This window comes from Henckelia pumila, chromosome 3, assembly GCF_033568475.1.
Source record: "Henckelia pumila isolate YLH828 chromosome 3, ASM3356847v2, whole genome shotgun sequence".
NCBI classification, from domain to species: Eukaryota; Viridiplantae; Streptophyta; class Magnoliopsida; order Lamiales; family Gesneriaceae; genus Henckelia; species Henckelia pumila.
The window spans coordinates 199,219,154-199,233,341 of NC_133122.1; the positions used below are offsets into that span (position 1 = coordinate 199,219,154).

The 14,188-nt window shown below is 31.0% G+C and overlaps 2 protein-coding genes across 2 annotated transcripts; both read left to right on the forward strand.

Moving 5' to 3' along the window:
• Positions 1 to 181: 181 nt before the first annotated feature.
• Positions 182 to 4,422, forward strand: LOC140891513 (protein CHUP1, chloroplastic-like). Its single transcript, XM_073300035.1, has 8 exons — positions 182 to 355; positions 808 to 1,594; positions 2,036 to 2,974; positions 3,172 to 3,303; positions 3,415 to 3,596; positions 3,695 to 3,806; positions 3,906 to 4,049; positions 4,136 to 4,422. The coding sequence occupies exons 1-8, from the start codon at positions 342 to 344 to the stop codon at positions 4,217 to 4,219; spliced, it is 2,394 nt and encodes a 797-aa protein (XP_073156136.1). The 5' UTR covers positions 182 to 341; the 3' UTR covers positions 4,220 to 4,422.
• Positions 4,423 to 7,777: 3,355 nt separating this feature from the next.
• Positions 7,778 to 8,825, forward strand: LOC140886438 (protein G1-like1). The gene has a single exon (XM_073293014.1). The coding sequence runs from the start codon at positions 7,891 to 7,893 to the stop codon at positions 8,539 to 8,541; it is 651 nt and encodes a 216-aa protein (XP_073149115.1). The 5' UTR covers positions 7,778 to 7,890; the 3' UTR covers positions 8,542 to 8,825.
• The last annotated feature ends 5,363 nt before the right edge of the window (positions 8,826 to 14,188 follow it).

The window sequence follows — 14,188 nt, forward strand, 5'->3', positions numbered from 1 at the left end:
ATGTCATCATGTCAACATTTGCAAGAAAATAACAGACTTTCTTTTTTTTTTTTTTAAGGAAAAATAACAGACTCTCTTAACATATAATCTCTCTTTCGACGCTTGGATCGAAGCTTATTATGTTATATATTATTATATTTAAAAAAATGAAGTTTAGGTGATTTATGGGAAGAGTAATTCAAATTTCAAATTCAAAAATAAAAGGTGAACAGAGAAAGCAGCTACGGTACCCTCTTTTGCTGTTTGCTTGTTTCAGGATACTAAAACAGAACCGATTCAGCTCTGGACTCTTTCTCCATCCTGAGAGAACTTGTATCATGTGTCATTATCAAGATTAATTAATGATGACGAGAGTGTAACTAGTTGGAGGAGGAGAAGGGTTTTTTTTTTTTTTTGCAACCTGTTATTGGTTGAGTTCTGTTTTTAGCTTGCTAGCTAAAAGGGGAATTGGAAATATATAGAACCCTCTCATTTTAAATTTTAAATGTGATTTGAGCTGAAATATTAAATGTTATTTGCAGTTAATTCAATTAATTTGAGTTCATTTATCATCATTGATTAAACCCATATTTGATTTTTTGGGGTTTTTGAGTTGTTCTCTTGTTCTTCACCGAGCCCATTTTCCGTCTTATTCGGGTTCTTGAGGTTTTTCTTGGTGGGTCACTTGTTATCAGTTATCTTTTTGTTTGGATTGGGATTTTTTTTTAAAAAAAAATTCTTGGGGTTGTTCACTTTTTCTTGCTACTATATCCAAGTACTGAATCGATGCATTGCATTTCCAAGTGATAAAGGTTCGTCTTTTATTAGTTTGTTCAAAATGAGAGAAGAAATTCCATCTGGGAATAGAGTGAAAGCTTCAAAATTTGCTGATCAAAATCAGGTCCCAAAGGGTGGTAATCCTAGCAATGTGAAGGCAAACGGCAACTTTTCAAGGATGAAATCTTCATGGGGTTCTCACATAGTAAAAGGATTCTCAGCTGCAGATAAGAAAACCAAAACTAGAGTACTGCAAACCACAGCTAACAGCAATAAATTACCATTCGACGATGTCACAAACCAGAAGAATCAGCCACCGGTTCCGAATTCAAGAATCAAGAGGTCTCTTATAGGTGACCTCTCATGTTCCATATATCCAACGCAAGTGCATCCACAGGCTGTGGAGGCCCAAAACAAGAAAAAATCTTTAGGCTCATCCGAGGATTTGTTTCTTGAAATTGATCATCTGCGGAACATGCTTCAAGAATCAAAAGATAGAGAGCTTAAACTACAAGCTGAGTTATCAGAGTTGAAGAAATATCCCAGAGTGTTGGAACTTGAATTAAACAAGAGCGAAATCGATGGCCTTCTCAGGAAAGTGGGATTGCTTGAAAGTGAAAAGGAGAGCCTTTCTGCACAGCTGGGGTCCTTAGCTGCGTTAGTTGGGAAGCAGGACGAAATGTTGGAAAACAGAGGACATGAAAATTTGAGTTCTGTGGAGATAGAGGTTGTGGAATTGAGGCGTTTGAACAAGGAGCTGCAGCTTCAGAAGAGGAACCTTGCTTGCAGGATTTCTTCCTTGGAATCTCAGTTAAATAACCTTTATCAAGTCTCTGAGGTATATTATTACCACTTACTGAATCTAAGCTCTTGCTATTGATGTTGTTCACTGTCTATTTATCAACTGCCTCAACTGATAAGTTATTTGTCATAGAGCTCGTTGATCCGGTCTGTGCTTGTAAATTTGCAATGTAGGGAAATTGAAGGTCAGGAGGAATTGTCATTTCTTCAATTTATATGTCTGTGCTATGCTCGAAATTCAAATCTAAGGATTCATCAAGAAACAGTTTTCTATGTGTTTTCAATCTATCCTGTTTTCATTCATTTTTTCATATCGTCGAATTTAATTACATAGAAACTATTTTGAAAGTTTAGATGGAGTTTTATAAGAACTAAAACGGTGGTGAATATCAACTTTTACAACAGCCTTGGGATCCGAAAATAGAACTAAGGATATCTTGATATCTTATTCCATTCATTTTGAACTCTTTATGGGCAGAGTGATACTGTTGAGAAGATTAAATCAGAGATTTCATTGCTACGGCATACCAATGAAGATCTATGTAAACAAGTGGAAAACCTTCAAATGAGCCGAATGAATGAAGTGGAGGAGTTAGTTTACCTGAGATGGGTCAATTCGTGTTTGAGACATGAGTTGCACAAAGCCTCTACTTCGAGTTGTGACAAGCCATCAGGCCATAACTCTATTGAGAAGAGCAAAGAGTCTAAATGCTCATTATCTCTTCAGACAGATGAAGGTTCAGAAAAAAATGCCACAACGAGGTTATATCTGATTAAGAAGTTCAAGAAATGGCCTATTACAGATGAAGACTTGCTACAAACGAAAGACACGGATGACCTTATCAATACTAATTGGAGTGATTCCCAAGGTTCAGCACGTCGGCACTCTATTAGCGGATCAAACTTCTGTTCTGAGGATCTGATGGTTAATAAGAGAAGGCAGTCTGATGGTTTTATATGCTCCAAGGAGGTGGATAAGGGGATGGATGTGCTAGTTTCCCAAACATACGACTTGGAAGTAGGCAATAGGTCTCATGTTTATACCAACTGCCAAGAAATTAGTAAGCTGGCTGCTTCATTTGATGTTGAAAAACGGGCCTTACGAATTCCAAATCCTCCTCCTAGGCCTTCATGTTCTGGTGAAAATGAATTAAAAGAAGAAAAATCTTCTCAAAATCTTGCACCAACTCTCCCACCGCCACCACCTCCCCCACCCCCACCTCCGAAGTTAATGGGTAGAAGCATGATCGGAATAGTGAAGCGTTCTCCCCAAGTAGTCGAATTTTATCACTCACTTATGAAGAGGGATTCTAGGAAAGAATGCTTAAATTCAGGGGCAACAGATGCACCGGATGTTGCAAATGTTCGGAGTAGCATGATTGGTGAAATCGAGAACCGGTCATCTCATTTGCTTGCTGTAAGTGATTGTTTCACTTATCATCCTTGTCTGTGATTGTTACGCAAGTAGATGCACAAGTAAAAATTCTTTTAATATGCTTTCTTGTTGATGATTTGATGCGTGCAAATAAATTATCTCTGAAGATACCAGCCTTCTATCTCTTCTTTTCATCAGTCCATTCTAAAATATCCCTGCATATTCCTTCTTGTGAGCAGATAAAGGCAGATGTTGAGACTCAAGGAGAATTTGTGAACTTCCTGATTCGAGAGGTCAATAGTGCAGTTTATCGGAACATTGAAGATGTAGTGGCATTTGTGAAGTGGCTTGATGATGAACTATGCTTTCTTGTAAGTTTCTAAATTATAGTGCAGAATTCATTATCATGTTCTTTTCAAATTTTGATTAAAGGAGATGGTAATTCCTGTGGTTTAATTTTCTCTGCTTAATTCGTCCTCAAGGTTGATGAAAGGGCAGTTCTGAAGCACTTTGAATGGCCAGAAAAGAAAGCTGACACACTAAGAGAAGCAGCATTCATTTACAGAGACTTGAAGAAGATGGAGCATGAAGTTTCGAACTATAAGGATGACCCTCGTTTGCCGTGTGATGTTGCATTGAAAAAATTTGCAGCTCTAGCTGAGAGGTAAGTAGTTGTAGTTGCCTTCAAAACATAAGTTTTCAACTTGGCCTAAGATTCCTCCTGTAAGAATCCAGACTTTGATATAAACTCTCATTCATTAGGATGGAGCGTACTGTGCATAACATTCTCCGAACCAGAGACTCGTTGATCAGACACTGCAAGGAGTTCCACATTCCTAATGACTGGCTACTCGACGTGGGAATCGTGAGCAAGGTTTGGTCTCTTGGATGCATTTTCACAATTTTTAGAGGAAATCTCTTTCTTAGTACACACGAGCACAAATATATTTTCATTTTCCATTCTTGATTTCAGATAAAGTTTGGATCAGTCAAACTGGCCAAGATATACATGAAGAGGGTTGCCATGGAACTCCAGACCAAGGGAACATCAGATAAAGATTCTTCCCTGGATTATATGTTGCTCCAGGGAGTGAGATTCGCCTTCCGAATTCATCAGGTTTGTTCACATTTCAAGAACTGGCCGTTCTTTCGTTTGTTGATCATCATGTGCGTAAATATTTCTTGTTTTTGCATGCTGTGCAGTTTGCTGGAGGATTTGATGCAGAAACAATGCACGCATTCGAGGAACTACGAGACTTGGCTGTCGTTTTGAACACGAAAAATTAGGTTCCATTTCGCTTATCACCTCAGTAAGCATCGAACATAATCCCGAAGCATTTAAATTTTTGTGTAACGACATTGGATTGATTAATAACTGTGAGGAAAAGTGAGTTTGCTTGTAAAGAAATCGTGGCTTAAAATGTAATCATGCTTATTCACAACCCAAAGACATTCGTATATGTATTTTTTATCTATAAATTATCGTGAATATCTGCCAAATTTTTCCTCTGGATGGTTTTTTACTTTGTCCTTAAATTATAATTTGTTCGAATTTATTGCATGGATATTAGGTGGAGATGAATGCCAAAAGTTGATGTCAAATATGGGATATGAAATTTGTGGGTACATAGAATATAGAATCATTTCAATCAATCAATCAAGTATATAAATGAACCAAACAAATTAAATGTATATTATGCTTATTTGTTGACCGCCATCAAATGAAGTGGTTTGCAACTAAAAAAAGAAAGAAACAAGAAGGTGTTTGATAAGGAGAGATTGACTTAAAGATATAGCGTATAATTTTTTTTCCAAATAATATTTCATCTATGAATTTGTTTGTGTCCAAACATAATTATATATTTAGGACTCGTGTTTAGATTGTTTCGAACCTAAAAAATAAATCATATAACTTACGCCATGATAAATAAAAATAAAAAATAAAAAATAGGTGAAACAGGAAACTTTTGACACTATGTTACATCAACGGTATATTCGTTAAAAAATGGTGAAATTTGAAAAATAATAGATACTTGATAATAAAAATATGTATCACTAAAAAAATGAAAAAAAATTAAATGAATCAAAATATTTATTTAATTCATGAATAACTTTTGTTTCAAAAATAATAGTTATTGAAATTTTATTAAAAGATGATTGGGGAAAAATTATATGGAGAATATATAGAACTATAAGTTGTTTTTGTTTATTCAATATTTTTTGACATGTAACAATTTCATGACACAACTATAAAATATATATATTATATTAATTAAGGTGGTGGAAAAAAGGCGTTGGTGTAATAATTGGAGAATTGGTGAAGGGACCCAGCTACGACTTCGAAGGACTTAAGTGTGATAATATGGGTCAAATTTATTCAATAATAATAATAATGATAATAATAATAATAATAATAATAATATGGGTCAAATCATAGCCATTGCCCTTTTTCTCCTTTGCTTTCAGCCAAAAACACCATATCGATGATTTGACGCCTCGACAAGATGTTTCCTTACCTAAATTTAATTAATTTTTACGTACTAATTTTCATTTATTTCAAAACCCTGTGTGTATGCCAAAGCCACCACTCAATTCAAAATTAATCTGCTCATGCTAATCCACATGATTTATTCAGGGAAAGTTATTGTTTTTTTTTTTATAATATTACCTATTATAAGTAATGATAGACTAGGTGATATTTTTATTTTTTTTTTGGGTTAATTGCATTCAAACCCCTGTAAAAAGTTTAAAGACATAAAACACCATATGTAAAATTAATAGCATGTTAGACCTTATATTTTAAAAAAATAGCATAAAAACCCTTATGAGAGGGTATAAATGTGCCCGAGTTTGTATAACATAGGGGTGAAATGTGCTACATTTTAAAAAACTAAGGGATGCATTAATCTATTAATATTTCTTGGGAGATTTTATAATTTTTAAACTTTTCACCGAAAAAATTAATGCAATTAGCCTTTTTTGTTACTTGAAAAAGTTTTGTGTTAGAGAGCTAAATAGGTGATATTTTTATTTTTATTTATTTTAATACTATTCCAAACGCCTCTGCATGAAAATTAATTCTCTTTGTTTTCGGATTCAAGATATATATAGACCAATATGATCAGTTGATTTCATAAAAAAAGAAAAAAATAATAATAATAATAATAATAAATCAAAATCATCAATGGATTCAGATTTATTGTCGTCAAAATAAACTGATTGTTGTTTAAAAAAACGTCTAGAAATTTATTTGGAGTCTCCAAACTTAAATGAACATGATAAAGAAGGGTGACACAATTTTGTAATTTCATGTAGAATGTGTAACTCAATGTGTAATTTTCTATATATGTACATGTAGCATTTTCCCATAAATAATATGCAAAAGAAGATCCTTAACTTCGGTCATTGAAATTATTTGTAATTAAGTATATCCTACTTCCTTCATGCATTTGAAGTATATATTCGAATAAAACACTTCAACCTCCGTAGACAGTGTTATAGTTTGTGTGGAAGCCTCAAATGTTGATATTTATATGTTATCTCATACCATCCAAGAATAAATACGAGAACAGAGATGTCAAAAAAGATATGTTTGTTTTAAAAATCTAAAATTGAGACAAACACACACCTTTTGTCGAAACTTGACAGCATTGCCACAACTCAATTTGGTCTTCTCCTTTGGAAATTTATTTGTTTTTTTTTAATTAGAAAATTATATTTGACTTTTTTTACATTATAGATATAGATATATATATTTTTTACCACTTCCTTCCGAGGAAAAATTGTGTCAAAATCTAGCTCAGTCCATCAACCCACGCGACGTTCACATGTATATATATACATGTACATACATTATAAATTTATAACATATATATACATCAATTAATATAGATAATGATAATTTCCATCAAAGCCTAGTGGATTTTATGTCCTACAAAAAGAAGTATGCGTGAGCGTGGATAATTCACCTTCGAATGTCCAAAATATTTATTTATTATGGATATTCACGAGTGATATATAATAGTGGACTCTTTAGCGTAAAAGTGTTTCAAAAATATCATGTATTTTAATACGTATTATATTGAGATATATAATGATTTGAGCATGTTTGGATGGAATTTTTTTTTAGAAAACCAGAAATCTTCTACTTATTTTTTATTTTGAAAAATTATGTAATAACGGAGACCACAAATTCAAATCAACACAAAACTGCTTCTATTAAGAAATAATAATTAGAAAACCCCACTATCACTATTGAAATCATGTTTTCATTTTTTTTACATATATGAATTGATGGGAAAGACGTCAATTATATATATATATATTGATATACTGACCTTTATCATGGATATTTTATAAATATTGCAAGAGTTTCACGTGAATATATTAAAAACATTCGATACAATCAACGAAATATTCACGTAAACAAAGTGTGATGTCCATAAAATGATCAAAATCAGGCATTAAATATTTATATTTTATTTATTTGAGTATGTGTGCAAGTATATCTGCTGTATATGCATATTATAATTTAATTTATATATACACTAAAGTGTGGCGATCCCATGCAAGATATTGAATATTATATTGGTCAAAATTAAAAGACTGAAAACAAACTCCACCCCCTTGATTCAGCTTAAAAGTAGATTGATTAGTCTGATATAACCCTACACTGCAAGATTTGTACTACCACAATTGGAATTTTCCCCCAAAAATATTAAAATTAAATACGTGAAAGGACAGGTTGAAGTGATGTGCAAACTGTCATCACGTCTCGTCCGAATTTTGCATGCAGTCCCAGGACCCCCACACCCCTTCCCCCTGTGTCACTTAGCTATATCATCTTCTTATTATTATTATTAATCAAAGTCTTTCACCTCATGAGAATTTCATTTTTCGTGAGAGAATTATTAACATTATAACTATATATATATCATCTAGGACATGCAGTGGGGAAAATGTCGGCGGCAACACTTGTAACCGGCCAGTTCAATTCCGGCGACATTATAATTAACAGCCCGCCGTCAGAAAACATCGGCGGCCAGAAAACGTCGCTGAGCCGTTACGAGTCGCAGAAGCGGAGAGACTGGAACACCTTCGGGCAGTACCTTAGGAACCACAAGCCGCCGCTGGTGCTGTCGCGTTGCAGCGGCGCGCACATTCTTGAATTCCTCAGGTACCTGGATCAGTTCGGGAAAACCAAGGTTCACAACGCCGCCTGCCTCTTCTTCGGCCACCCACACCCCCCGGCTCCGTGCCCGTGTCCGCTTAAGCAGGCGTGGGGAAGCCTCGACGCGCTCGTGGGCCGCTTACGCGCCGCCTTCGAAGAGAACGGCGGAACCCCGGAGGCCAACCCTTTCGGGGCGCGGGCGGTGAGGCTGTATCTGAGGGAGGTGAGGGACAGTCAAGCGAAGGCGAGAGGGATTGCTTACGAGAAAAAGAAGCGTAAGAAGCCACAGAAGCAAGCGGAATTAGCTCCGATGAATATGATAGAGGAACAAGATGAAGATGGCGGCGGAGGAGGAGGCATAATGATCATGGCGGCGGGATCGTCAGGTGCCGGCAGGAACTCTGTCAGCAGTAGGATTTCTTTGCCGGCCTGTTTTTAAACAATCTTTATATATATATATATATATATATATATATATGCATATGCATCTACTGGTCTGGTGTTTTTACTCATGATACTTTATTTCTAGAATTAATTAATCTGCTAGCTGCTGTAATATCATCCATAGTTTCGATCCTGAATAAGTGATGATGATGATGATGAACTCATCTTTTGGCTTGTGCCCAATTGTTATTACCAGTTCAAGAATGGATCTTTGATTAGATTAATTAGAGCTAGCTAGTACTGCCTGTACTGGCATTGCTGCAGTTTTTAAATTATGTCATCTACTTTGTTATAAGTTCCACGATTTACTTTCTCTGATCGAAATTCAACCTTTTTCTTCATTTTGATCTTGTCATAAAGATCAATCGACCTTGCTTTAATTTTTTCCCCTTGTAGATATGAACTGAGTTGAATTGTTTGAACATGTTTTGCTTGGAAGAATATCGGCCTTGTTGAGTTTGAGCTAAATTAAGGCACCGTTCTCTGTTCAAGGTATTACTAATATATGTATAACTCATTTTATTTCACGTTTTTTTTATAATATTATTTATCTATATATTAAGTATTTATTTTACATCAATCAAATTATTAATTATTTATTTTACATCAATCAAATCATTGAATTCAAATTACTATATTATCCTTATAAATAATATAATTTTTATTTTATTTATTGTTAAAAAGACAAAATAATAATTTAACATTTTTATATAAAATTTAATCAATCAAATCAAATAAACCATAATTTATCAATCAAATCCAATATAATTTTAACTATCATTTTTTATTTATTTTTTATTACATTATATTAATTATTTATATATTATTTATATCATACTTCAAATCAAATTATGTATATTATTAACATTTAGGCCTCCAGTAAAATTAAAGTAGCAGCACGCATGTATTCACATTAATTATATCTGCAAGCAGCAGATAGTTTAGCAAACACAAAAGTTGACATTTTAGGATGGAATATCTAAGTGTAATCATCTTGGGGAAGTAAACTATTTATATAATTGGGTTTTCTAGAAATTTGTCACAGCTTCGGGATGAGAAAAGAAAAGATTGCATGCAGGAGAAATATGCTGAAATTTTTTTTTTTTAAGAATGCTGAAAAAATCATATATTAAGTGTTATATAATATATATATATATATATATAAAGTTTCTTTCAGCTGCACACCTATTATGTCACTATCATGCCCATCAATAATGTATCATTAATCTATTGCACCTATAATTTATCACATCTTTATCATATTCAATAAAATAATGTCATATCATTCGTAGGCATGATAGTAGTCATGGTAGATGGGCAGCTGAAAGAAACTCCATATATATATATATATATATATATATATATATACTAGCAAAATGTACGTGTGTTGCACGTAATAACAATTTTATTTGATTGTGATCGGAGTTATCAAATTTTGAATGTTTAGTTTTATTAAAATCAAGTGTTATATTTTTTACGGGTGCTAGTTCAAACTTCAGTAACTATGATTCAATATCTAATTAGCTACTGAAGTGATCATATGACCTATTTAATTTTCTTTTTTGTTATATTTGTCGGTTTCTGATAGACGTTTTTTTAGTGATATTATATGTTTATTCATTAAGTTTTATTTTTTAAAGCTAACAACTTTAAAACAATAACATATGTTATATATATATTGAAAAATATAAAATATTTATATTGTTACAAACGGTAGGATCAAGAGATTTGTGTTTTACTAAAAATTATAGTTGGTGGTAATTGTGTAACACAAATCTTTTAGATCGTATCACAGTTCAAACAAATACATATTTTAGTTGTTCAACCCAAGTGGACAATTATTGCACTAAAACTATCACCTTATCAACAATTGTGCTTTCAATAAATGTGAATCGAAACTATGGTCTTGACTGTGATATTAATTGTATGACCGAATACGTATCGCTTTACCAAAATTTATAGTTGATGGTAACAATACGATTCAAATATCTTAAATATTACAAAATCTCAAGCATCGTGTTTCGATTGCTCTTAGAGACTATTATTTCATCCCAGCTTAAACAACTTATGTTAAATGATAATTTTACTTATATTGATTTTTAAGGAAAAAAACAGTAATTTCTTTCAGAAAAATGATTTTTTGATTTAACTTGTACAAATTTGAGTTTTAGTCCATTTAGTTGTCAAATTTGGTTATAGTGCACTCACATTTAATTTTTAATTATTGTTTGTCCAATTGATGACTTGATATTTGATAATTCAACAATGTTCGATCTCACTTCAGCATTTTTACGTCATGTCAGTATTTTTTTATTATAAGTCAGTATTTCCCAATGGGCCTCTAACCCAATTAGACCTAAAATAGCCGAATTAAAATTTAGCGTATCAAAAATAAATTTTGTAAACTCAGTAGACCAAATCATAATGTTAAATAAGTTAGTGAACAAAAAAAACTATTTTTTCTTCATTTAAAAGCTTTTATTTAGATATGAAAGTTGATATTCCATTGATAAAGTAAATAAAAATCACGCATTATTTTTTCTCTGAGAAACCATGTTAATCATAAGACAATTGTTGTAAATTAACTTGCTACAGTAATCTTTTTCAGATAAGTTATTTTTTGATTCATTAACTTATCTAAATTTGAGTTTTAGTCCATTGATTTGTCAAATTTGGTTTTGGTGCACTAACATTTAATTTTCGACTATTGTTAGTTCAATTGTTGACGTGATATTTGACAATTCAACAATGTTCTATCTCAATTTTTGACTTGAATATATGCTTTTATTCTTAATTTTCTTCAATAATAATCCAATTGAGTTGTTTTAAATTTTATATACATTTAAAGTAGATGTTGTTGTACATGCCATAAAAAACATTTATATATGAGTGTGATAATTAATTTATAATTTTTAAGAATAGTATGTTAAATATATTATTTGCAATAAAAATTTGAGTAGACTAAAAAATGAGAAGAGAAATATTTTTTTAAAGGATGAACAATCATATTTTAAACAATTTAAAAACTTTTATAATAAATCATTCAAGTAACTTAGATATAAGAATAACTTGTCTAACTTAAAATCGATTTGAAATTAGTGTGATTTTTTAAGTTTTGTCACGCAATATTTTACGATTTCATAAGTATTAACATTAATTAATTCTATTAGCCAAGTATTATATTGTAATACAAATATCCACATGAAATTTAGTCATAATCATACTCGATCTCTTTGTCTCACTTATTTAAAATAAATTTATTTTTTATCTGTCTCAATAATATATATAAAAAGTTGACCACGAAGGGGACCTCATTCCACATGAGTCAGAGGCTCATTGGCTTATGCGGAGGTTAAATCGAGAGATGTGCACGATCGGGAGAGACCTGAAGGAGGGAGCAACATCAACCCCCAATGCATACCCCCACAATATTTCAGTAGGAAATATGTTCCACACGAGGATCGAACCCGCAACGCTGGAGAATCTCTTCTCACGTCTCCTCAGACCTTACCAACTCACCTATGCCCATGTGAGATTGTCTCAATTATATAATCTAGTTATCATATTGAATATCATATGTCATTCTCTTTCAACAATTTATCCATATTAACTTAATATTATTAACTACTTGTATAATTATTTTATTTTATTAGTATTAATTGATTCTATTAGCCAATTATTATACTGTAATACAAATATCAACTTAAAACTTAATTATAATCATATTTTATATGTTTCACTTCTTTAAACTACATCTATTTTTTTTAATTAATAGTATGTAAAATAAGAAGAAAAAATTATAAAATTGACAATTGGAACTAATCTAGAAATAAAAAGTAAAAAGTGATAATAACTAAAGTGTCACTTTTATAGATATATATTATAACAAATAAATTAAAACATATTTCAATTAATATAATAATTTTTTATTTTAAGAAATGAATTAAATTTAACAATTAATTTACTTCGTATAATTAAATAGACACAAAATTTAAGATAAATTTTAATTAATAACTTTTTTTAATTGAAGACATGAATTAAATGTTAACAATTAATAAAAAAAATTAATTACTCTAGACTAATCTAGAAAATGAAAGGGAAAACCAAAAAATACATTGAAAATGACAAAAATATTTAATTAATATTTTGTAAGATAAAGAAGGGCAAATTAGAAAATTCACAATTGGAAATCATATATTTATAATAGTAATAGATTATTATTATTATTAATTAATTAATTACTAATTAATTATGTAAAATAAGAAGGAAAATTATAAAATTGACAATTGGAACTAATTTAGAAATGAAAAGTGAAAAGTGATAATAACTAAAGTGTCACTTTTATAGATATATATTATAACAAATAAATTAAGACATATTTTAATTAATATAATAATTTTTTTAGTTTAGGAAATGAATTAAATTTAACAATTAATTTATTTTGAATAATTAAATAGACACAAAATTTAAGATAAATTTTAATTAATAACTTTTTTTAATTGAAGACATGAATTAAATGTTAACAATTAATAAAAAAAATTAATTACTCTAGAGTAATCTAGAAAATAAAAGGAAAAACCAAAAAATACATTGGAAATGACAAAAATATTTAATTAATATTATGTAAGATAAATAAGGGCAAATTTGAAAATTCACAATTGGAACTCATATATTTATAATAATAATAGAAATAGATAATAGATAATATATATGTGTGTGTGTTTGTTTGTTAATGTATATATTATTAAATTACAAATTTAGAAAATCAAATGAAATTACCACATTTGATTTTTTTTTTTTAAAAAATTACTTATTGAATGGAGGGTAACAGTTATTATATTACAACATCCTTACACGCTATTAAATAGTAACAAAAGTAATATATATATTTCTATTATATTTATAGAGTTTTGCTATTCTGCCTATCCATCGTGCCCACATAATGTGCTCACCATGAGGTGTCACTCAACTATTGGACGCACAATTCATCACATTCAATAATTGAGTGTCACTTCATGGTAGGCACATTAGGTGGACACAGTGAGTGGGCAGAATAAAAAAATTGTGTGTATATATATATATATATATATGTATATAGGGTTCATTTCAACCTACCTATACATGCATTACCCCATGATAGATTTAAGAGTCCTCATTTATCAATATACCTGGGGTCCATTAAATAATTGATCCCACATTTATTGATAAATTTGAACTGTTAGATCTATCTCAATGCAGTGCCTGTATAGGTAAAATCTAACTTACCGGTATATAGATTTCTATTTTTCCAAATGAAGTGGTCCTTGAAAAGGGGGGAATGAGTTGATTTGGCAGATTGTGGAAAATGGCCAAGGAATTTCCGGTGTATAATAATGACGTGATAATCAATGGAGCCAAGTCCAAATAATTCATACAACAATTCTGGCTCATGTGTCAATTTAATAAGATAAATATCTTATACAATTACAATCTTTTTCGTAAAAAAATATTATTTTTTTCTTATGAATTCGTCTCAAAAATAAATACCCTCGACAACTCATCGCGGGACTATTTTTCAAATAATACTGAATTTTTATGTGTGCATTTAGAGAGGGACCCACAGGAAATGTTATTCTCAACCACCGCTATATATTTATTTATTT

What these genes read in the sequence shown, in the direction of transcription:
- LOC140886438 (XM_073293014.1), top strand. Translation starts at nt 7,891, where the DNA reads ATGTCGGCGGCAACACTTGTAACCGGCCAGTTCAATTCCGGCGACATT.
- LOC140891513 (XM_073300035.1), top strand. An exon ending in TTTGCAGCTCTAGCTGAGAG is followed by an intron (nt 3,597 to 3,694) that starts GTAAGTAGTTGT and finishes CTCATTCATTAG; the next exon opens with GATGGAGCGTACTGTGCATA. An exon ending in TCGCCTTCCGAATTCATCAG is followed by an intron (nt 4,050 to 4,135) that starts GTTTGTTCACAT and finishes CATGCTGTGCAG; the next exon opens with TTTGCTGGAGGATTTGATGC.